At 35.6% G+C, this 22,173-nt stretch overlaps 1 protein-coding gene across 2 annotated transcripts in view; it reads left to right on the top strand.

Annotated features, from left to right (window-relative positions):
* The window catches only part of EPS15 (epidermal growth factor receptor pathway substrate 15), a 135,795-nt gene that overhangs the window by 97,762 nt on the left and 15,860 nt on the right, over positions 1 to 22,173 (top strand). For both annotated transcript variants that reach the window (XM_077779686.1, XM_077779685.1), the window contains exons 16-21: positions 4,177 to 4,380; positions 6,637 to 6,753; positions 6,982 to 7,072; positions 9,894 to 9,929; positions 10,824 to 10,960; positions 15,601 to 15,670. In XM_077779686.1, coding sequence (XP_077635812.1) covers positions 4,177 to 4,380; positions 6,637 to 6,753; positions 6,982 to 7,072; positions 9,894 to 9,929; positions 10,824 to 10,960; positions 15,601 to 15,670 — 655 coding nt within the window. The remainder of the gene's footprint in view (positions 1 to 4,176; positions 4,381 to 6,636; positions 6,754 to 6,981; positions 7,073 to 9,893; positions 9,930 to 10,823; positions 10,961 to 15,600; positions 15,671 to 22,173) is intronic.

The raw sequence follows: 22,173 nt of genomic DNA, 5'->3' as shown, positions 1-22,173 counted from the left end.
TTGTCTTTTCATTTTCTTTGAGTTTTTTGAAAGAGGAATTCTTTCAAAGGAAGAAGCATGAATGAGAAAAGTAGAAGGGACTCTGGATATTATAAATTATTACTGAGAAAATAAAAACAGTGTTTCTGAGCAAGGAAAATAATCTCAGCAAAATATACTACCAGTGTGCCAGAAGATATTTGGGATCTGTGGAAGGCATTATATCCTTGCATCTGATCTCCAAACCTTAAAAACAAACATATCAGAGCATCTGGCTGGCTCAGTCAGTAGAGCATGGGACTCTTGATCTTGGGGTCATACGTTCAAGCCCCATATTGGTTGTAGAGTTTACTTAAAAAATAAAAATAAGTAAAAAATTAAAAACTTAAACAAGAAAAGAAAAAAAAATACCAATTTCTCACCTTTGACTGAATGACTTGTGTCTTTCCCACAAAAGGCAGTATTTTCCCATTGGTCTATAAAAATGAAAATGCAGTTGTAAATTATCCTGAGACTTCAATTGATCTTTAAAGCCAAACTATAGCTTTTCTGGTAAAAGGAATAATTGAAGAAAATTTTTGTGATTTGCTGTATTTTTATCTTCTTACCTTGTATTTATGGTAAGAAAAAGCAAAAAACCTCTGGGTTTAACTCTGTATCTTACTTATACAATATATATACTATTTTAATTCAGGTGTTTCTGGCATTCTGATAGAGCTTGTGTTAGTTCTATGATTTTTATTTCCTCTGTATCCTCTAAGTTTATGCAGAGACTAAGGAAGAAAACAGGTGCATGAGAAAGCAAGACACAGGAAAGCCTAGTTTTGTTCAAGATTTTTTTGTCTCAGATGTAATTGTAAGGAATAAATTGTCCTATATAAAACTCATTGATTGGCAAGTATCCCACACACTGCATCATCTATATGATGGGTATTATTTTAGTGTTAAGGTTTTAAATTTTATTTATTTACTTATTTATTCATTCATTTTTAAATTTTTTATTTATTTAAGTCACTTCCCCACCCAACATGGGGCTCAAACTCAACGACCCTAAGATCAAGAGACACATGCTTTTTCAATTGAGACAGCCAAGTACTCCAAGGTTTTAAATTTTAGACTGTAAAGGTGTAGTGGGTATTGAAATTGGTTTAATGGTCATGATAAAAAATTTTTTAAAAATGAAATAAAGTAGGAGTGTCCTGAAGTGTTCAGAGCTTTTGAGTTTTTGGTGCTGCTGATCACTGAGGTGTTCATTATTTCAGACTCCATGAAGCCGACCCAACTTGATATCCACTGATAACTGGAAGTGAATAAGCATCATATTATCACTCCTCAAATACTTGCAGCCTGATAATTTTGTGAGCTTCAGGAGATTCAGTCAGCAACAAGAAAAAAGTCAGAAATGGGAAAAAACAGAGGAGATATTGGGCAGCTGTGAAGTGGATGGACAAGGGGAGAGCTGTGCCTCTGGTCCCCACAGAAAACATCTCCCTGGCCTGTGTAGTCAGTGATTGTGCCCAACTCAGTGACAAACACTGCCTTACCCATAAACGTAAAATTGTTTTATCCAAATAGCATAAAATTATTTTATACATGCACATTTGTTTTCCTCATATACATTGCAAACATTTAATGTATAAAAAATCAAATTAACTATTGTTAATAATGGAGTACTACACTATGTACACCTGTAAAAATAGAAAGTGAGAAGTCTGATAATTCTACCTCCTGGAGGAAAACAGTGTTTGCAGCATGGTATCCTTTTAGAATTCTGTCTGCACATGGATATACCTGTCTGTGTGCCTGTGCATTCATATATATACTTATACCAGTTGTTTTTGTTTCAAAAAATAAAGACATGCATTGTATTTGAAAAAATAAATACAAATAAAAATGAAATAAGACAGAATAGGAAACATCAGGGTGCATTACATGGAATAAGGATAGGTATTATCATGAAACTTTCACAACTATATGTGTGTGTATGTGTGTGTGCATGTGTGTAGATTATTCACGTGGATCAATGTATCTATCTATGCATTTATATAAGTACACAGAGAGCCATATTCAAATAAATACATATATATTTACTGTGTTAGGGTGTAAAATCTATTTCTTTCTATGGATTAGGGTAAAAAAATGTATACATAAGCCACAACTCAATAGCACGAAGAATATACAGTATACTATGTGTTACAAATATATAGTATTTTAGATTGTTAAATTCTAAATACAGTGCAGTTTCATAGATACATATGCTTACTGATACCCACTGTTTAAATTTATAAACACAATACTTGTGTCCATTCAGTGAACATATATTAAGCACTTGCAGTGTACATCATTGTGCTGGATGTTGGACATACAAAGTTGATAGCAAAAGTTGTGGTCTCTGTCCTCAAAGAGATCAAGGTCTTTAACTTCTTTTTTTTTAATTTTTTTTTAAATGTTTTATTTATTTCTAGGAGAGAGAGAGAGACAGAGTGAGCAGGGGAGGGTCAGAGAGAGAGGGAGTGACAGACTCTGAAACAGGCTTGAGGATCTGAGCTGGCAGTCAGCACAGAGCCCGACGCGGGGCTCGAACCCACGAACCACGAGATCATGACCCAAGCGAAAGTCGGACGCTTAACCCACTAAGCCACCCAGGCGCCCCAAGATCTTTAACTTTTTAAAAGTGGAATGAATTAGTGGAAAAGAAACGGGAAAATTTAATTGGTATAATACTGAGAAATGCAGAGTGCTAGGCACTTTTATACACAATGTCCGCTGTTTACACAGACCTTTACATTTTACAGAATTTTTTCAAAAATTTCTGCTTCACTTAATCATCTGTGGAGATAGTTCTTACTTTATGGATTAAGAAATGGAAGCTTGGAGACTAAGCTTTGACAGAATTGAAGGTTATAGAGCTTGATTGACATCTGTCTCCCAGTCTAAAATAGTGTTCCCTTCCCAGGTTATGACCCTAAAAAGACCTTTGGTAAATTACAGATTCCAAAATGAGCAACTTAAAAACCTTATGCAGAAAGTAAGATTATGGGAACTAAGACTTGATTTATGAAATGTTAATAGGTAACTTTTATGGTTGCTAGAAAAAAAAACACAAAGAGAATTCCAATGTAATGTAAAAAAATTATTTTATGAAGGATGGGAACTATTCAGTAAAATTCCATTCATTACTCCTTTTCACTAGAAACATTTTTAAAAATGTTTTTAATGTTTATTTATATCTGAAGGAGAGAGATACAGAGCATAAGTGGGGAGGGTCAGAAAGAGAGGGAGACACAGAATCCAAAGCAGTCTCCAGGCTCCAAGCTGTCAGCACAGAGCTCGATGTCAAGCACAGGGGCTTGAACTCACAAACCATAAGATCATGACCTGAGTCGAAATTGGACACCCAACAAACTGAGCCCCCCCCCCGGGTGTCCCAACTAGAAACCTATTTTGATTCTGCCCTCTCTTAAGTTTGTTTGAGATATTTGTTAATTTCTTTTTCTTTATTACAGATGTTGGTATCAATAAGCATTTTTTTCCTGCTTCTGGTCCCAACCTTTTTCTTTTAATACTGAAGATTACAGTTTATTGAATTCTGCCTCTGTGTACCCCAACTGTTCCAGAAATATAAAGTCACATGGATACTGAAATCCAAAATACTTTTTCTTTTATTTAACATATTTAGAATAGCTTAGATTTAGAGACCGCTTCCTAGGACTCTAGCCCATTAATAAATAATGCCAGAGCATAGGACAGTAGTTTATTTTACCTTCGTCTTCACTCCTCTCCTTCGTAATAGGAGTGTGGATAGCTCTAAACCCTTGTGTGCTCTCCCTCAGCTTCCTTTATTTCTCCCAAAGCTTCATCACAAAATCTCTTCTTGCTCTGTTACTTTGCTATCTTTTTCCTAATACCCTGACCTTTCCCCCTATTTTATCTAAAGGACACCAAAATGCAAATATTTGAGTCAAAATTCTTGAAACTGTCAAAAGATGTACAAAAACAAATCCACATAGACTGGAATTTCAGGAGAACTTTCTGGGATGGATTACTTAAACCTCTCTAAGTCATACTGCATCCCCAGAGAATTCTCCTTAATGGAAGCAAATTTATCTTTGGCTGAGTCTAAGTGTATAGCTATTTTTATATTTTGAGTCTTTCTAGTAATAAATCCTGCTTTGTATTTCTACTTTGTGTTGACAGATGCAAATGAAACTGATGGAGATGAAAGAACTGGAAAACCATAATAATCAATTAAATTGGTGCAGTAGCCCACACAGCATTCTTGTAAATGGTGCTACAGATTATTGCAGCCTCAGCACCAGCAGCAGTGAAACAGCTAACCTTAATGAGCATGCTGAAGGCCAAGGCAACCTGGAGTCTGAGCCCATACACCAGGAATCTCCAGTGAGTCTAATAGTTACAAAAACTCCATAATCAACTTAAGAAGAAAAAAAAAGGTTTTGTTGACAAATATATATGTGGCCTTGCCTCATCTGAGGACAGTTGAAATTTTTTCCCTTAAGAGGCAGAGAGTAGGTATTTATTCAACAGTTATAACAGTTTTAATTAGTGTAAAATATAATTTTAATCAATTAATTATAAAGTGTGTTTTCAAAACAGCTCCTTAGATAGTAACTTTATAAAACATTTTTAAGTACTCTCACCCAACGCTGAAAGTAATTTTTTATTTCGTAATGTTGAGGTCATTTATTTACCAGCTCTTTAGAGAGCACCAGCTATGTGTAGCAGTGCTACTCTGTTATGTGTGAGAGCTTCAGAGACAAAAGACTTTAACCTTGCCTTTAAGCAGTGTACAGTCTGGCAGTGTTACACTGTGTTTTTTGGGGTTTTTTTTTTGTTTTTTTTAAATATTTTTATTTATTTCTAGGATAGAGAGAGACAGCGTGAACAGGGGAGGGTCAGAGAGAGAGGGAGATACAGACTCTGAAACAGGCTCCAGGCTCTGAGCTGGCAGCCAGCACAGAGCCCGACGCGGGGCTCGAACCCACAAACCGCGAGACCATGACCCAAGCAAAAGTCAGACGCTCAACCGACTAAGCCACCCAGGCGCCCCAGTGTTACACTATGTTAAAGGGCTGTGATAAAGAAAGCACAGGATATTCAGGTAGGACAGCTTGGAGGGGGCTCAAGAAGATATTTTAGAGAAAGCTTTACAAGTGAGCTTCAGAGTAAAAAGGGTTAAGCAAAGAAGAAGGTAATATATTCCTGGCAGAGAAAATAACATTTTTCATAGGTATTATGTGCCACATAGGGTCACAAGAAGTTCTTGAAGGCTCTCTTGTGATAGTGGGGAGAGTATTGGTAGATGAGGCTCTCTGATAGTGGCTACCTGCATTACCTCTTTCTTAATTTTTTTTAAATGTTTTATTTATTTTTGAGAGAGAGAGAGAATGAGCAGGGGAGGGTCAGAGAGGGAGGGAGACACAGAATTTGAAGCACGCTCCAGGCTCTGAGCTAGCTGTTAGCACAGAGCCTGACGTGGGGCTTGAACCCATGATCTGTGAGATCATTACCTGAGCCGAAGTTGGGACGCTCAACCGACAGAGCCACCCAGGCACCCCACCTCTTTCTTAACATACAGATGACTGCACCCCACTCCAAACTTGCTGACCTAGAGTTTCTGGGATGATGCCAAGTACATATATTTTTACCAAAAATTCCACAAGTGATTATGATGTGTACCTGGATAAAAATGACCACTTTTAGGTTAGAAAGGGCTAGAGAGTAAGACATTTGGATTCATCTTGAAGCACTGGGTGATGTATCTTACTGCAGTAAGTAACCGTTGAAGAATTTTAAGCAAGAAGTGACAGAATTGTATTTACCTTGTAGAAAATGTAGAAAATGGATTTAAGAGTGGGACTGCACATAGATTTGTTAAGAGACTATTGAAATGGTCTGTGTGATACTGTTTTAGCCTAAACTTACTCAGTAATAGGAGAAATGATGAGAAGAATATAAGCTCGAGAGATAAAGGATATAAAATTAACAAACTTGATTTTTATTTAGGTATTGAAGTCTTGGATACATTATACAATATTGTTTTAAGTACAAAAGGCAAATTACTAGGTTATGCTTCAAAAACATAGGGTGATTTGAAATGGAGATTTCCCCTGCCTCTTTTTAAGCCCTTTTACCTACTGGTCAAAATCCAGAAAGCAATGGAAAGCCATTGAAGAACCTTTAACCAGAAGGGTCATGATCAGATTCACATTTTAGATCTATTATTTTGGCTACTATAAGAAGGATTGATTGGAAGGACACATATTGGAAGCAGGAAGTCATTTGGAAGGTTATTATAGTGAGCTAGGGACCAGAATGATGATACTGTAAATGGATGATAGTGACAGTGAGGATGGAGAGGAATGGATTTGAGAAGAAGGTCGGAGGTAGATTCAGCAAGACTTGGAAGCTAGCTGGGGGATGACCAAAGGGAAGTGGTTAAGGATGATTTGAAGTTATCTGGCCTGATTGACTTCAATGCTTGATGATAAGAAAGATGTTAAGAGAATAACTCATTTGATTAATATGTTCTGCTTGTCTTTTGTATTTTTTAGTAATTTTTGGTTATCCTCTGTCAGTTTCCTATACCAAGTAGAAAAATACATTGTTAGTCCATGTAACATTAATATTTTGTAGGCAAGAAGTAGTCCCGAAACACTGCCTTCTGGTGTGACTGATGACAATGAAGTGGTGACTACAGCTGTTAGTGAGAAAGTTTGTCCTGAATTTAATAGTGACAGACATTCAAAAGAGGTAAAAAATAATTTTATATGTAAGTGTTCTCATTAGTGGTTTTTCTGGATGCATTATATACTGTTTTAGGCTAACGAAAGAAAAATGTGTTAAGTGAACTTTATGACTACAAAAATATTTGTTACATTACCATTCATTGATTTTTCATAGCATGTTATTTTATTTTAAAATGTTACATCTTAAAACTGGTTCCTAAAACAATATTTTTTAATTTAAAATTATTTTTAGGGAGATCCATTTAATGTAGAATCAAGTTCACTGGCCGATCCAGTTGCAGATACAAACTTGGATTTTTTCCAGTCTGATCCTTTTGTTGGCAGTAAGTACTCTTATTTTTATATTATGGATTTACCCCCAAAAAAGTCTTTTAAATATATAAACTGCATAAGAATTTAATGTATAAATTGTATAAGAATTCATTTTGAGAGCTACTTATTACAACAAAACTAAAGGGGAGTAGAGATGTGATATGCTTGTTCTTGCTAGTATCTGTCCTCTTGAGGCAACTAACTCCTGGAACTAAGCCACTGATTATGTCTTACAAGCCCCTGATTAAGAGCATTTTTCTTCTTCAGAATAAGAGCCAAAAGAAAGAGATATTATGGACCAGGAGAAGAGATTAGATACTCTTAAGTCAACCAGCAATTTTTTACTCAAGTGCCAACACCATGCTTTTAAAACAGTGGAATCTATAGCCTGATCCCTGCCCTTAAGGTGCCTATAGTGTTATTGAAGAAATATAAGTTTAATGAATTAAAATATCTGATGTTAATGTAAACTGTTTACATACCACGTGTGTCCACGCTCTTTTTGCAATTTATTTATTTCCAAATTGGTTTGTGAAACTGATAGGTCAGTTTACAACAGTTTTGTTTTTATTTATTATTATTTTTTAGGTTTATTTATTTATTTTGGGGGGGGGCCAAGGAGGGACAGAGAGGGGGAGAGAGGATCCCAAGCAGGCTCCCCACTGTAAGTGCAGAGCCCAACATGGGGCCCTGTCCCACGAACCATGAGATCATGGCCTGAGCCAAAATCAAGTTAGACGCCCAACTGAATGAACCACCCAGGCGCTCCTAAGTTTTTATTTAAATTCCAATTAGTTAACATACACTGTAATATTAGTTTCAGGTATAGAATTTAGTGATTCATCACTTATGTACAACACCTGGTGCTCATCACAAGTACCCTCCTCAGTGCCCATCACATATTTAACTTACCCCATGCCCACATCCCCTTTGGAAACCATCAATTTGTCCTCTGTAGTTAAGAACCTGTTTCTTGGTTTGCTTGTCATTGTTTTTCCCCTGCGATAATTTGTTTCGTTTCCTCAGTTCCACATATGAGTGAAATCATATGTTATTTGTCTTTCTTTGACTTATTTCACACTCTCTAGCTCCATCCACATTGTTGCAAATGGCAAGATTTTATTCTTTTTGATGGCTGAATAACACTCCATTATATATACACATAAATATCACATCTTCTTTACCCATCCATCAGTCGATGGACATTTGGGATGTTTCCCTAGTTTGGCTATTGTAGATATTGCTGGTGTAAACATTGGGGTACATGTATCCATTTGAATTAGTATTTTTGTATTCTTTTTTTTTAAAGTTTATTTATTTTTGAGAGAGAAAGAGCACAAGCAGTGGGGGTGTGGGGGACAGAGGTTCTGAAGCAGGCTTTGTACTGATAGCAGAGAACCCGATACAGGGCTTGAACCCATGAACTGAGATCATGACCTGAGCCAAAATCAGAAGATTAACCAATTGAGCCACTCAGGTGCCCCTTTTGTATTCTTTGGGTAAAATTATTTTAGTTTTTTGAGGAACCTCCATACTGCTTTCCAGAGTGGCTGCACCAGTTTGCATTCCCACCAATGATGCAAGAGGGTTCCCCTTTCTTCACATCCTCATTAACACATGTTTCTTGTGTTGTTACTTTCAGCCGTTCTGACAGGTGTGAGGTGATAGCTCCTTCTAGTTTTGATTTATATTTCCTGATGATGAGTGATGTTGAGCATCTTCTATGTGTCTCTTAGCCATGTGTATGTCTTCTTTGGAAAAGTGTCTATTCATGTCTTCTGCCCAGTCTTTAATTGTTTTATTTTGGGGGGGATGTAGAATTTTATGAGTCCTTTCTTTATTTTGGATACAACCCTTCATCGGATATGTCATTTGTAAGTAGCTTTTGTGGAGCATCTTTCTGTGTCCTTATTGGCCATTTGTATACCTTCTTTGGAGAAATGTTTATTCAAATAATTTACCCATTTTTTATTGTTTCTCTTTTTATGTTGACTTGTAAATGTTCTTCACATATTCTGAATACAAGTCCCTTATGAAATATATAATTTGCAAATATTTCCTTGTATTTTGCATTGTCCTAATTTTGATCAAGTCCTATTTATCTATATTTTCTTTCATCACTTGTGCTTTTGATGTCATATCTAAGATCCAAAGTCATAAAGATTTACTCTTAAGTTTTCTTCTAAGAGTTTTAGAGTTTTAGTTGTTACATTTCGATCTTTGATCTATTTTTAGTTAATTTGGGTATATAGTATGAGATAGGGGCCCAACTTTATTCTTTTGCATGTGGCTATCCATTTGTCTCAGCATCATTTGTTGAAAAGACTGTGTTTTCATCATGGAATTGTCTTGGCACTCTTGTCAAATACCAAATGACCATAAATTTAAGGGTTTATTTCTGGACTCTTTAGTTCTAGAAGAATTATTTTTTACTTCAGTGAAGCTCAGTGTCTTTGTTTCTGAAGTGGTGATGGTAATACCCATCCAGAACTCTTGTGAGGAGTAGAGAATTTTGTTGGTAAAATTATTGCTGTTCTGCCTGTCTTTTCCCTTCTATCTGTAACCTCAACTTGTGATCAAGAGTTAAGTGTAGTCGGTGGCTCCAGCTAAAATTTGCCTCTTTTATGAGATATGTTAATGTTCTGCCTTTATTCTTTATTGTTTTAAGTGTTTCCTAAAGGTGCATGGCATTCAGTGTTTTATGTACTTTGAGGAAGTTAATGAAATAGACTTTGGTTTAACAAACTTTGCTTTATTTAAAGTTACTTTTAAGTAATGATGTCATGCAGTAAATATTGTTATTGTGATTTCTACTTACTTATTTTATCATAGGTGATCCATTTAAGGATGATCCTTTTGGGAAAATTGGTGAGTATATTATTGAGGTCCAGTTTGGCTGTGATTTGATTCTTCTTGATTATAAACTTATGTTGTATTTAGAAATGAGAGATCAAAGTGAGGTAGTTATAGTAAGTGGACTTCCTTTTTATTCAATTTTTAAACTGATGTAAGGCCCCACCAAGATGTTGTAAGTGCCTGGCATTTTTAGAGAGAAAGTGGTAGATGCTTGTGAATTTGCTTCATGAATTGTTAGCTTTACTTTTTAAAAAATAATATTAGTGTTTATATTTTGATGCTTTTTATAGGACTTAGACTGATTTTTCCTTGTTTCCAAGGATTAGATGAGTATAGTGATCTATGCTACTATAGGGTTTAGAACATTTTGTTTTCCTGAGATTATAGCATATGAATGGGGGGAAAGAAAACATCTGAAAGAATTACTAAATGTCAGGCTTTATGATATATTCTTTCCCTGGGATTTTGCATTAGAATTAAAGCAAATCTTGTGTACCATTTGGTTATGCTTCCCAAACCTGCTCCAAATAAATTTATTAGTTGAAAGACTATATTTTTTAACAAAATCACAAAGGAATTTGTGATCCCCTTTCCCCTAAAATTAGAATCACCAACTTAGAGGAATTATTTAAACCTAGCATACAGGTAACTTTTGTGTAGTATGTGTTGGCATTATTGATTTGCTTTGGGTGATTGATGAACAAGTAGGAAAAAGAATATTAATTTAACCTATTTAGGTGCAACTATTTATATTCCTATGATCAATAATCATAACACAAAGTACCTATTTTAGATTCTGCAGAAGTTCAAACTGTCTTTTTATTAAGGCAATTATCATACCTTCAAGTGATAGGAAATTTCGTGTAGTAGTTTTTAGTCTTTCATATATGTGCTGTATTTTCTTAGATCCATTTGGAGGTGATCCTTTCAAAGGTTCAGATCCATTTGCATCTGACTGTTTCTTCAAGCAGTCTTCTACGGATCCTTTTGCCACTTCAAGTACTGACCCTTTCAGCGCAGCCAGCGATAGCAGTAGTACATCGGTAAGTTGGTGGGTGAAAAGCTGTTAAATGGATCACAAGTGCCCCAAGTGAGTTTCTTGAAATATACAGTGATAAAAGGATCCTCTTTTAGATTACTTTTGATGGGCTGTGTAAAAAATTTTAGTCTTACCCAATCCATCTAGTTTTTGGTACAGACTGGCATTTCACAGTTTTCTCACCCACTGGAATTGGCTGGAATAACTTATTTCATCGAAAAATCAAGTCCATCCTTCATAAGGCTCAAATATCCCTATTTAAATATCCCACAGGGAACATTTAAAATAAATGATTGGAAACCCATAAACCAGTCTTCACTAAAGCTTTTCAGAAATGTATGGTATGCATTATTGAAATAATGAAAATCAACCTAAAAACAACAGCATTGATGTTTTAGAAAACTAAAATTATTTATATTATTTTATAGACACATTTTATATATATTTTATAACACATACATATTAATCTTATAAAGAAATACAAATTCCCACTAAATGTCAGACTCTCTTGAGAACATACGTACAAGCCACAGTCACTATTTAATAACCACATACTGTGATCCAGGTTCTTCTGTGCGCTATACATTCATTTTTCCTAATCTTTACATCAGCCTTCAAAGTAGGTGTTGGTAGCCCGATTTTAACAATAAGGACACTGGGACTCAGAAGTAACCAAGGTCATACAGCTAAGTACTTTATCATCTGCAGGCTTTAAAAAAAGCTTTAGGGGCGCCTGGATGGCTCAGTCGGTTAAGCGTCCGACTTCAACTCAGGTCATGATCTCACGATTTGTGGGTTCGAGCCCTGCATCGAGCTCTATGCTCACAGCTAGCTCAAAGCCTGAAGCCTGCTTCAGATTCTATGTCTCCCTCTCTCTCTGACCCTCCCCTGCTCACGCTGTCTCTCTCCCTCTCTCAGAAATAAATGAAACATAAAAAAAAAAACCCAGCTTTATATTATGGCTATTTAAACATCCCCAAAATAGAGTAATATAATGAAATATTTTAAAAAACCTCTATGTATCCATCTCCCAGATTCAGTAATTATGAATGGTTTTGGATTTTGTTTCTGTTTTTAGTTTTTACTTGGAGGCTTATTTTTTTTAAGCAGGATACTTCATATCCAAAAGTAAAACTGACCCAAAAAGGAACAATTTGATTGACAGGCATTTGAAAGAAAACTTGTGTTTTTTTTAATTCCCTTAGATTAAGAATACTCCCTTAAAAAGAGTAATTGATTCTTTTAAAGTCAATAGATTTTGATAGTCTTTGTTTTCTTTCTGTAGTGAGTAAAGAGCTATTTGGCCAACAGCTGGTATTTTCCATTGATGTAAAACTGAGCAAGTGGCTCCGTAACTGAATATTTGTGGTTTCCTCAGGCTACTGGATACTGTGTTTTCCTATAACACTTGGTTTGCAATGTGGACCCATTTGCCAAATTCTTCTAAAATTGGCTGCAACCTGAATTTTTTTCCTCTTACCTTATTCTAGTCTCTTATTCTCCACTCTTATCATTTAAGAACAAGAAAGCCAAAGCAGCCCTTCCTAACTTAAAAATAAAACAAGCTTCTCCTGTTCCTCCTGCCTGGTAAAATTTTTCCACTCTTTGTTCTATTTACCTTTTCTCTTTCCTCCCCAGTGTTTGAAAGTTACATTGCCCTTGCTGACTGCTCCTGATTTCTCCATTAAAAACAAAACAAAAAACCAAACTGGCAATATATCAATAGCTATGTTTGTCTCATCTCTTCTCTGTGCCAGGTGTGATGCTAAGCTCTTTTCTTATGTTACTTCATTTCAGCTTAACAGTAATCCCATGAAGCTCAGGTTACCACACTCATTTCTCTCTTTCTTTTTTTATTTTTTAATGTTTATTTTTGAGAGGGAGAGAGACAGAGCAGAAGCAGGGGAGAGGCAGAGAGAGAGGGAGACCCAGAATCTGAAACAGGCTCCAGGCTCTCAGCTGTCAGCACAGAGCCCACTGTGGGGCTTGAAGTCACAAACTGTGAGATTATGACCTGAGCTGAAGTTGGATGCTTAATTAACTGAGCCAGCCAGGTGCCTCTAGATTCATTTCTAAGATACAGTAAGTGAGGCTTGAAGAGGTTAAGTGATAGGAAGTTAGTAAGTGATAGAACTGAATTCAGACCTTGGTCTATCTGACCAAAACCTAAGGTCTTCACCATGATAGTCTAAGATTTAAACTTTATTCTTCCCAGCTACAATGCCCTTGTGTTTTGTGATCTTCCTTCTTTTCAGACAAGCCTCTATTATGTTTCCAGGTCTGAATCTGTCCCCAAAAGTCTCTCCTATTCCCTCAAGGCTAGTCTCTGCTCTCAGAGGGACATAGTTTTAAAAACCAAAACAAACCAAATAGTTGCCATTCCCTACTGTCCTAGCTGGTGTATGGTAGCATTGTGTAGGTACTAAATCATATAGTCAGAGTGGAGGGGTAGATGAGTGATGTTTAAGAGAGAGAATTTCAGTGATAATTTTGAAATCTATAAAATCATGCCGTCTGAATTTTAGTTATGAAAATTACTTTTGTGTAGTAAGTTGCATAATTATCAAACTGAACATGACATTTAGTGGCCTCTTATTCCTTCATGGGCTACACAGTCCCTCCTCTTCCTCTTGCTTTCTCAGTGGTCTTTTAGGTGGTGGCACAGTGTGGTGAAGTAATAGAAATTAAACCTGACACTCATGTAGGCCTGCTTTATCTATTTCTCTCTCTGATGGCAAATAAATCTGTAAGCTTTTGTTAAAAATCAGACCTGTTAGCGTTTGCTTCTCTGAAAGTCAAGAGAAGAAGCAATAATAGTTGGTGACTTAGGTTATGTCCGTGACTGCTTCTCACACTGGTATTTTGACTATTAATATTCGGAACCATGCAAAGTTACTTGGCTTTACAGACCAGCTTAGTATTTTACTTTGATTCCTCTTTTATTTTTTTAATGTTTATTTATTTTTAGAGGAAAGAGGGAGAGGGAGAGAGAGATGAACCTGGAGAGGGAGAGGGAATCCCAAGCCAGTTCTGTGTGGTCAGCACAGAGCCTGATACAGGGCTCAATCTACGCACAGTGAGATCATGACCTGAGCTGAAATCAGGAGTTGGACACTTGAACCAACTGAGTCACCTAGGTGCCCCTTTGAATGCTCTTTATTTATTCAGTAGATATAATCATAATATAAGCTATTGTGATAGTTTTTTAATACTGTTATTGGCATCAGTTAAAATAAGTACTATCATCTTCAATTCTAAAAGCTTCATTACTATTAATTACTTCTTTTTAAACGTTTGAATGGGTTCTCTTTTATAATAAAAGAGAGAATGTACAAGTCCTGGTTAACAATACTTTTTTTCAAATATATCTGCTTTATTTGGAAATGTATCAATTGAGCTCTGCAATATCCTTTGACATTCAATTATAATAACCAATTTCTTGATGATTAGAAGTAGAGCCTGTAATACAGATGACATGGATAGCCATGAGTCAGAAGAGACAAATGTTCCCAAACCCTTTTCATGCCCCTTTCATCTAACTGTCTGCTAAGTCTTTTTTTTTTTTTTTTGGCCTCTTAACAAGAACCTGATGCCAGAAAGATAAAGTTCAGTCAATTCTTCCTAAATACATACTTTGATTATGATTGAAAACTAAAATAAGTTCAGAAACAGTTCTATAGCAAAAATCTCTGGCTTCTGGTAAAGTCTTCATTCTGTAGCTACTTACCCTTGCCACTTGGTCCAGATTCTTACCTGACTTATTGAAAGTAGCAGGGTCCCTCCCTCCCTCTGTCTCTTTCTCCCTCCTTCTCCTCCCCGCCCCCCTTTTTCCTCTGGCGCACATGTGTACATTCCTCTGATGGGAAGAATGCTGGAGTTATTTTTAGACAACAATTAGAAAATAGAAATCTAGTATTTGCTGATATTAAGTACTAGGATATTTAAGAGTTAGAATAGTATGCATCCTAAATGCAACATGTCATCCTGGAATAGAAGAAGGACCTTCGTGGTAAAACTGGTGAAGTCCAAATAAAATCCATACTTTATAGTTTTGTATCAGTGTTAATTCCTTAGTTTTAATAAATGTACCATGATTATATGAGATATTAATATTAGAGAAAGCTGAGTGAAAGATATATGGGAACTCTCTCTATTACCTTTATACGTGTTCTAGAAATCTAAAATTACTTAAAAATAAAAACTTATAATAGTGTGCATCTGTACTAGTGGCAGAATTATGAAGAAAAGAAAAGAGATGAATGCCACCAAAGTCAGGATAATTACCTCTACCGAGGAAGGATGGGATTGTGATTGGAGAGGAGCACATAAGACTTCTGAGGTGTTAGCAGTTTCTTGGAAGGTGATTACATAGGTGTTCATCTGATACTTATTTGTCAAGCCATGCATGTTTCATATACAACTTTGAATGGATATTGTATTATATAATAAAAGAAGATTAGAAAATGATGTGTGTCATTTCAGTTTAATTAGATTACAAATCAATAAGGGGAAACATTTATTCCTAATGCCTTGTATTTCTTAATTAATTTAGAGTTTTTAAAGAATATTTTCTTTGGTATGGCATTGAGGTTTCAGCTATGAAACATTGCTTCCCATAGTCATGATTTTGTGTCATGTGTTTAGGTAGAGACATTGAAGCACAATGATCCTTTTGCTCCTGGTGGAACAGTTGTTGTTGCAGCAAGTGATTCAGGTAAGGAAATAATTGATCAGTTTGTTTGAACAGTAGATATTACCCTTTTCCTTAAGCTTCTTTTTTTGGTTTCCAAATATATTTGTCCATGTACTTCCTTAAAATTAAATTTAATCAAATAAAATTACTGCATAGTTAGAGCCAATTGTAATCTACCAATAATAATGGTAAGTGTTGGCATATCACTTTCTACTTTTCTTATCATTCATTTATCTCATTTATTATTCATGTTAAAGATCTTACTAGAGGGGAGTGGGAGATACAGGCTTCCAGTTATGGAATGAATAAGTCATAGGAATAAAAGGTACAGCATGGGAAATATAGTCAGTGCTATTACAATAGTGTTATGTGGTGATAGATGGTAGCTACACTCATGGTGAGCAGAGCATGACATACAAATTTGTCAAATCACTGTGTTGTACACCTGAAACTCATGTAACATTGTGTGTCAGCTATACTTTATTGAAAAAAAAATCTTACTAGAATATGTACTCTAGCCAGTAAAACCAATAAATTTTTTTTTTCTTTGTAAAAGGCAGTGTTGTTTGGCATTTTCTAAGTCAGTAAGGACTCTTATGGATCTTGGCCTAAATTTAAAAATTAGTTGCTTCCAGTAGGTAATGGTAATAGCTTTACAAATGATGTATAGATTCTTTTAGTAATACAAAAGCTAAATGTTATTCTAGCATCCAGACTTCATGCCATATTTGTGGTATCTAATTTTCCATTTGTCCTTTTAAGTAATATTTCCATTTTAAAGATCAGAAAACTGAGGATCAGAGCTTTAAGTAACTTGATCAAGATTGTATAGCTTATTAGATTTGAACCAGGTAAAGCCAAGATTTAAACCAAATGTCTGGTTTGTCTAAAAGCTTCTGCAACTAACTCTGCTTCTTTCTCACTATTCATTAAAAAATAAAACAGACCATCTGTTGTGTAGGAGAGTAGGGAATTAGAGGGAAGTGGACGCAAACATGTAAATTCCTCAAATATCATGCTGAAATAGATTTCCTTATTTTTTCCAGATTAAAATAGGGTGCATTATTGAGTACACAAATTTGTTGATATGACAAGTTGAGGATTATGCGCATAGAGAAAAATTAGTAGAAATGCCTTCACAATTTGGATTTCTTGTACAGATTATAACAAGATGAGATTTAGCAGTGTGTGTTGTTTTCAGGTTGGAATTTAACTTCCAACATGAGTAAGAAAAAGAAATTTAATAGGCAGATCTGTAGAAAAAAAAGATTTAATGTAGTGCTGGGTGTTGATTTAAGCCAAAGCTTATAATAAGAGCAAATAAGATTTCTAAAAGGCTTATTGTCGTAACGGTGGTTAAATTAATATCTTTTTAAAATACATGCACTTGATGAATTAATATGTTATTAAGGAATATTATATGATTAGAAAGGAAGATCTGAGAAAATAAAATGAAAGGTTAATATATTTATACAGCTGACCCTTGAACAATATGGGGTTTGGGGACACTGACCTCCCTCCCACGCAGTTGCAAATCCTCATATAACTTTTGACTTCCCAAAACCTTTACTGATAGCCTACTCTTGACTAGCAGCCTTACCACCATAAACAGTCAATTAACAAATATTTTGTATGTTATATGTGTCCTTAACAGTAAATTAAGCTAGATCAAAGAAAGTGTTATTGAGAAAATCATAAGAAAAATACATTGATAATAGTATATTGCATTTATTGAGAAACATTTGTTTATATACCACACACTTCAAGGGTCAACTGCAATTAACTCTTGATTGAAATGGTAAGTACCATGGAAGTTCATTAAAGCTGTAAAAAGTAAAAAGAAAGGGAGGTCACCTGCATTCAGGGTAAATCATGAATGATTTCAAAGCAGAAGGCGGTTTTGTGGTATGCCATGAAAGAAAGGGCTAGAATGTTAGTTGAGTATATATGGAAAGAGAGCATATGAAGCAGAGAGCAACATGAGCAAGGAATGGAGGCAGGATCTACAGGCATGTTCAAGGAAAAACAAATGTTTTGATAAAGCTTATTTACAGATAGAAGACCCGTCATGTTAAGGCTGATGTAGTAGATTGCAAGCTTACTGTGGGTGTCTATTGCCTTTGTTTCTAATTCGTAACTAATTTTTGATAAAGTGTTAGAATAAAGGCCTATAATAGCCTGGGAGGGAACTACCATAATAGATACTATTTATACTATCTACTACGTAATAGTAGATACTATTTATTGCACTCTTGCACAGTCTGAGTACGAGATGTGTTAGCCATTTTCCAATACTTCGTCTCATTTAAATCTCACAGCAACTACATGAGGTAATTGGTGTTATGTTTATTGTACAGACAAGGAAAATCAAAACGTGGAGAGATCAAACTGTTTCACAAGGTTAAAGAAGAGTAATGGATGGACCCACATTCAAATGAGGTCTCTGGTGTCCCATTGACCTCTTGGGTCATTCCTTCTGTCTCCTTTGCTGATTCTTCCTCTCTTCTCTAACTTCTTTTTGTTTTATTACTCTAGGTCTTAGACTTTGGACCTCTTTTTTTCTTTATCTGTATTCCCTTGGGGACTTTATTATCTGATTTCATGGCTTCACATACTATATATGTGCTCATTTAGATCTCTAGCCACATCTTTTTTCCTGAATTCTAAACTCATATATCTAACTATCTACTGATATCTCTACTTGAATATCTGATAGATATACTAACACACATGTCTACCACTGACATGTCTCCCAACCTGCTTCTTTTGCAACTTGCTCCATCTCAGTTCATGGTAATTTCATCTTTAATGTTGCTAAGACCTAAAACCTTAGAGTTATCCTTGGTTCTTTCTCTCTTATGCTATCCATATCTGCCAAGAGATCTGACAGCTGTACCTTTAGATTATATCCAGCAAAAGATTTACAATGGCCTATACCTTTCTAAAAATATCCCTTACCATTATTCCTTTTACTCACTCTGCTCCAATCACACTGGCCTTCTTGCTATTGCTCAAACAGGCCAGTTCTTAGGCCCTTAGCTGGTCCCCATTTCTGGGATGATCTTTGTCCATATTTCCACGAGATTAGCTACATTACCTTTATCTTTGCTGAAATGTCCCCTTGTCAAGTGGGGCATACTCTGGCCCTATTTAACATTTAAGAGTTCTGAACCTAGCCTAGCATTCCTCTCTTACTATTCTCTACTCTTTCTTTTTTCGTTATGGCTTACCACTTTCTAGCATACTAAATGAATGACTTTGTTTTTCTTAGTCTTTCTCCTCCTCCTGCCACTAAATTTTAAGCCCCAGGGAATTTGAATCTTTGTATTCACTGGTGTGTCCTAAGAACTTTAAACCATGCCTGAGCACATAATATTAATGAATGGAGGAATCAATTACTCTTCTTAAGGAGCATATGGGATGAGAATGGGGGTGGAGGGTTGTTTAACAATTTTGTCCTGATAGTGGGTTTTTTAACAGTGTGTTAAGACATGACATTTACTATTTTACCATTTTTAAGTATATATAGTTCATTGGTATTAAGTACAGTCACAGTGTTGTGCAAGTATCATAGCTGTCTATTTCCAGAACTTTTTCATCTTTCAAAACTGAAACTCTGTATCTGTTGAAAAGAACTCTTCATTAGCCTTTCCCATTAGCCCCTGGCAACCACCATTTACTTTCTGTGCTTGTGAGTTTGACTCCTCTGCATACCTCATAAGTAGAATCATCTAGTATCTGTTATTTTGTGACTGGTTTATTTCATGTATCATTATATCCTCAAGATTCATCCATATGTTAGCATGTATCAGAATTTCTTCCCTTTTTAAGACTGAATAATATTCTTTTACATATATGTACCACATTTAGTTTATTTATTTATCCATCAGTAGGTACTTGGGTTTTCCATGTCAGACACACCATTTTACATTCCCATCAGCAGTGGACAAGAGTTCCAATTTCTCTGTATCCTTGTCAACACTACTATCTGGTTTTTGATAATAGCCACTCTAATAGGTGTGAAATGGCATCTCATTGATTTAATTTGCATTTCCCTAATGATTATGATATTGAACATCTATTCATATGCTTATTAACTATTTGTTTATCTTCTTTGGAGAAATATCTATTCAAGTACTTTGCCCATTTTCTCAGTCAGTTTGCTTTTTTGTTGTTGAGTGGTAGGATTTATTTACTGTGGATATTAACCGCTTATGAAACATATGATTTACAAATATTTTCTCCCATTCCATGTGTTGCCTTTTCATTCTTTTGATACTGTTTGTTGGTGCATAAAACTAATTTTATTTAATATAGTCCAGTTTATCTACTTTTTCTTTTTTTGCCTATGCTTTTGGTGCCATTCCGAGAAAGTATAGCTAAATGTCATGAAGGTTTTCCCTGTGTTTTCTTCTAAGAGTTTTATAGTTTTAGGTCTTACATTTAGGTGTTTGATACATTTTGAGTAAATTTTTGTATGCATATCTGCCAAATGCTAACACATTTCAGTATACATATTTTTTAAATTACATTTATTGGGGTACCTAGGTGGCTCAGTCGGTTAAGCGTCTGACTCTGGACTTCAGCTTATGTCATGATCTCCTGGTTCATGGGATCAGGCTCACATCAGATGGCATGGAGCCTGTTTGGGATTCTCGCTTGCTTGCTCTCTCTCTCTGCCTCTCCCTTGCTCTCACACACACTCTCTCAAAATAAATAAACTTAAAAAAATTTTTAAGTTTTAAGTTAAAATTACATTTATTGGGGCGCCTGGGTGGCTTNCCCTCCCCTGCTCATGCCGTCTCTCTCTCTCTCTCTCTCTCTCTCCTAGGAATAAAAAAAAAAAATTAAAAAAAAAATAAAATAAAATTACATTTATTAATATCAGCATCCATTTTATCATAGTCTTTAAGTATTGGTATAATATTAAGATATGGGGCAGATACAACTTTCCAAGATTCTCATTTTTATTTGAAAGCCTTGAATTTTTATCATCTGCAACAAATACTATCAGTTTCAGTTACGTTCCTTTTTTTTTTAATTAAAAAAATTTTTTTTAATTTATTTCTGAGAGAGAGGCAGCATGAGTAGGGGAGGGTCAGAGAGAGAGGGAGATACAGAATCTGAAGCAGGCTCCAGGCTCTGAGCTATCTGTCAGCACAGAACCTGATGTGGGGCTCAAACCCACAAACCATGAGATCATGACCTGAGCCAAAGTTGGACACTTAACCGACTGAACCACCCAGGAGCCCCTCAGTTACGTTCCTTAAAGTGACAGATTTACTGTTTATTTTGGAGGAAATGTTGCCAAATACCCAAATCTGAATAATCGTTTATCTGGTATTTCTTTCAAGTAAAAAGGGCAGCCATGAAAAAAGCAGTTAGTTCAGCCTGTTTCTCACACCATCATGCAAGTGCTTTTCCTCCAGATAATCATCATACTTTGCTACTCAGTAGAGGTACATTGGGTGTATTTCCCATTTTGTTACTCAGAATTATAAGAAGATGTATGCTTCAGGATCACAATTCATTAAAACTATAATTTGTATTGATGATCTAGGACAGACATTTTTAAGTGCAACTGCCCTTTTTTTTTCTTCCCTGCAAGTTTGTGGGAGAAAAATACAATGGTTACCAACTAGTACACTTTGGTGCTGCTGCCTTGATTCCCAGTAAGGCATCAGCAGTTTTATCTACCAGTGGTTTTGCAACATTGTTGTAAATATCAGCACATTAAGAAATATAGATAGCATCTTAATATTCCAAAAATAGTTTTGACTTTATAGATCTTCCTAAAGAGGTCTTAGGGACCTCTGGGGCCCACACTTTGAGAACTTCTGATCTAAAATGAAGAAAGATTTCCCATTGTTCTGGTCTCTGCTCCTGTTGTCTGTTCCCTCAGGACAGCTTGCTCCCAGGAGGTATCTGGGACAGATGTCTCCTTTTGTTCAAAACAGGAGCAAGAGAATAATCTGTGTCCTGGAGAAAAAGCTTAAGAGTAGAGGTTATCTTTTTAGTTCGGTATTAGCCTAGTGCTTTTGTTCTTCTCACAATACACACTTCTTATGGTGGGGATGTGCCTTCGGCTACAACCTGTTTCCTGATGACTTCTATTTAGCCTTCTAGTGTTGAACTCTCTCCTGAGCCTTCGGTACCTTCAAGTTACCTGCTGGATATTTCCCCTTAGTTGTCAAACTTAAAGTTGAAGTAAAAATTTTTTTCCAAATAGTCTGTCCTTCAGAGTATTAGCATTTCTACTTTCCATACTAACGATACTGTTAGCCAATCGTCTTAGACTTCTCTGTCATTCCTCACCTTCAGTAAATTGCCCAGTCATGCTGTTTTACCCCCAAATAGATCTTGATTTTTCCTCATTATGCTCAGTTTTGCTTGAGACTCACATTTTGTTTCTTTTAGACTATGATATTAAATTGCTTCATTCTTTTTTTACTTGACAGTCTGTCATCTATGTGACTGCTAGTATAGTCTTTTGTAACCTTTTTTTTAAATTTTTGAGAGAGTAC

The sequence above is a fragment of the Crocuta crocuta genome, unplaced genomic scaffold (genome assembly GCF_008692635.1).
Source record: "Crocuta crocuta isolate KB4526 unplaced genomic scaffold, BGI_CrCroc_1.0 scaffold168, whole genome shotgun sequence".
Taxonomy (NCBI): domain Eukaryota; kingdom Metazoa; phylum Chordata; class Mammalia; order Carnivora; family Hyaenidae; genus Crocuta; species Crocuta crocuta.
The sequence above is the reverse complement of the archived record's forward strand: the minus strand, read 5'-3'. Positions and strand labels throughout refer to the sequence as shown.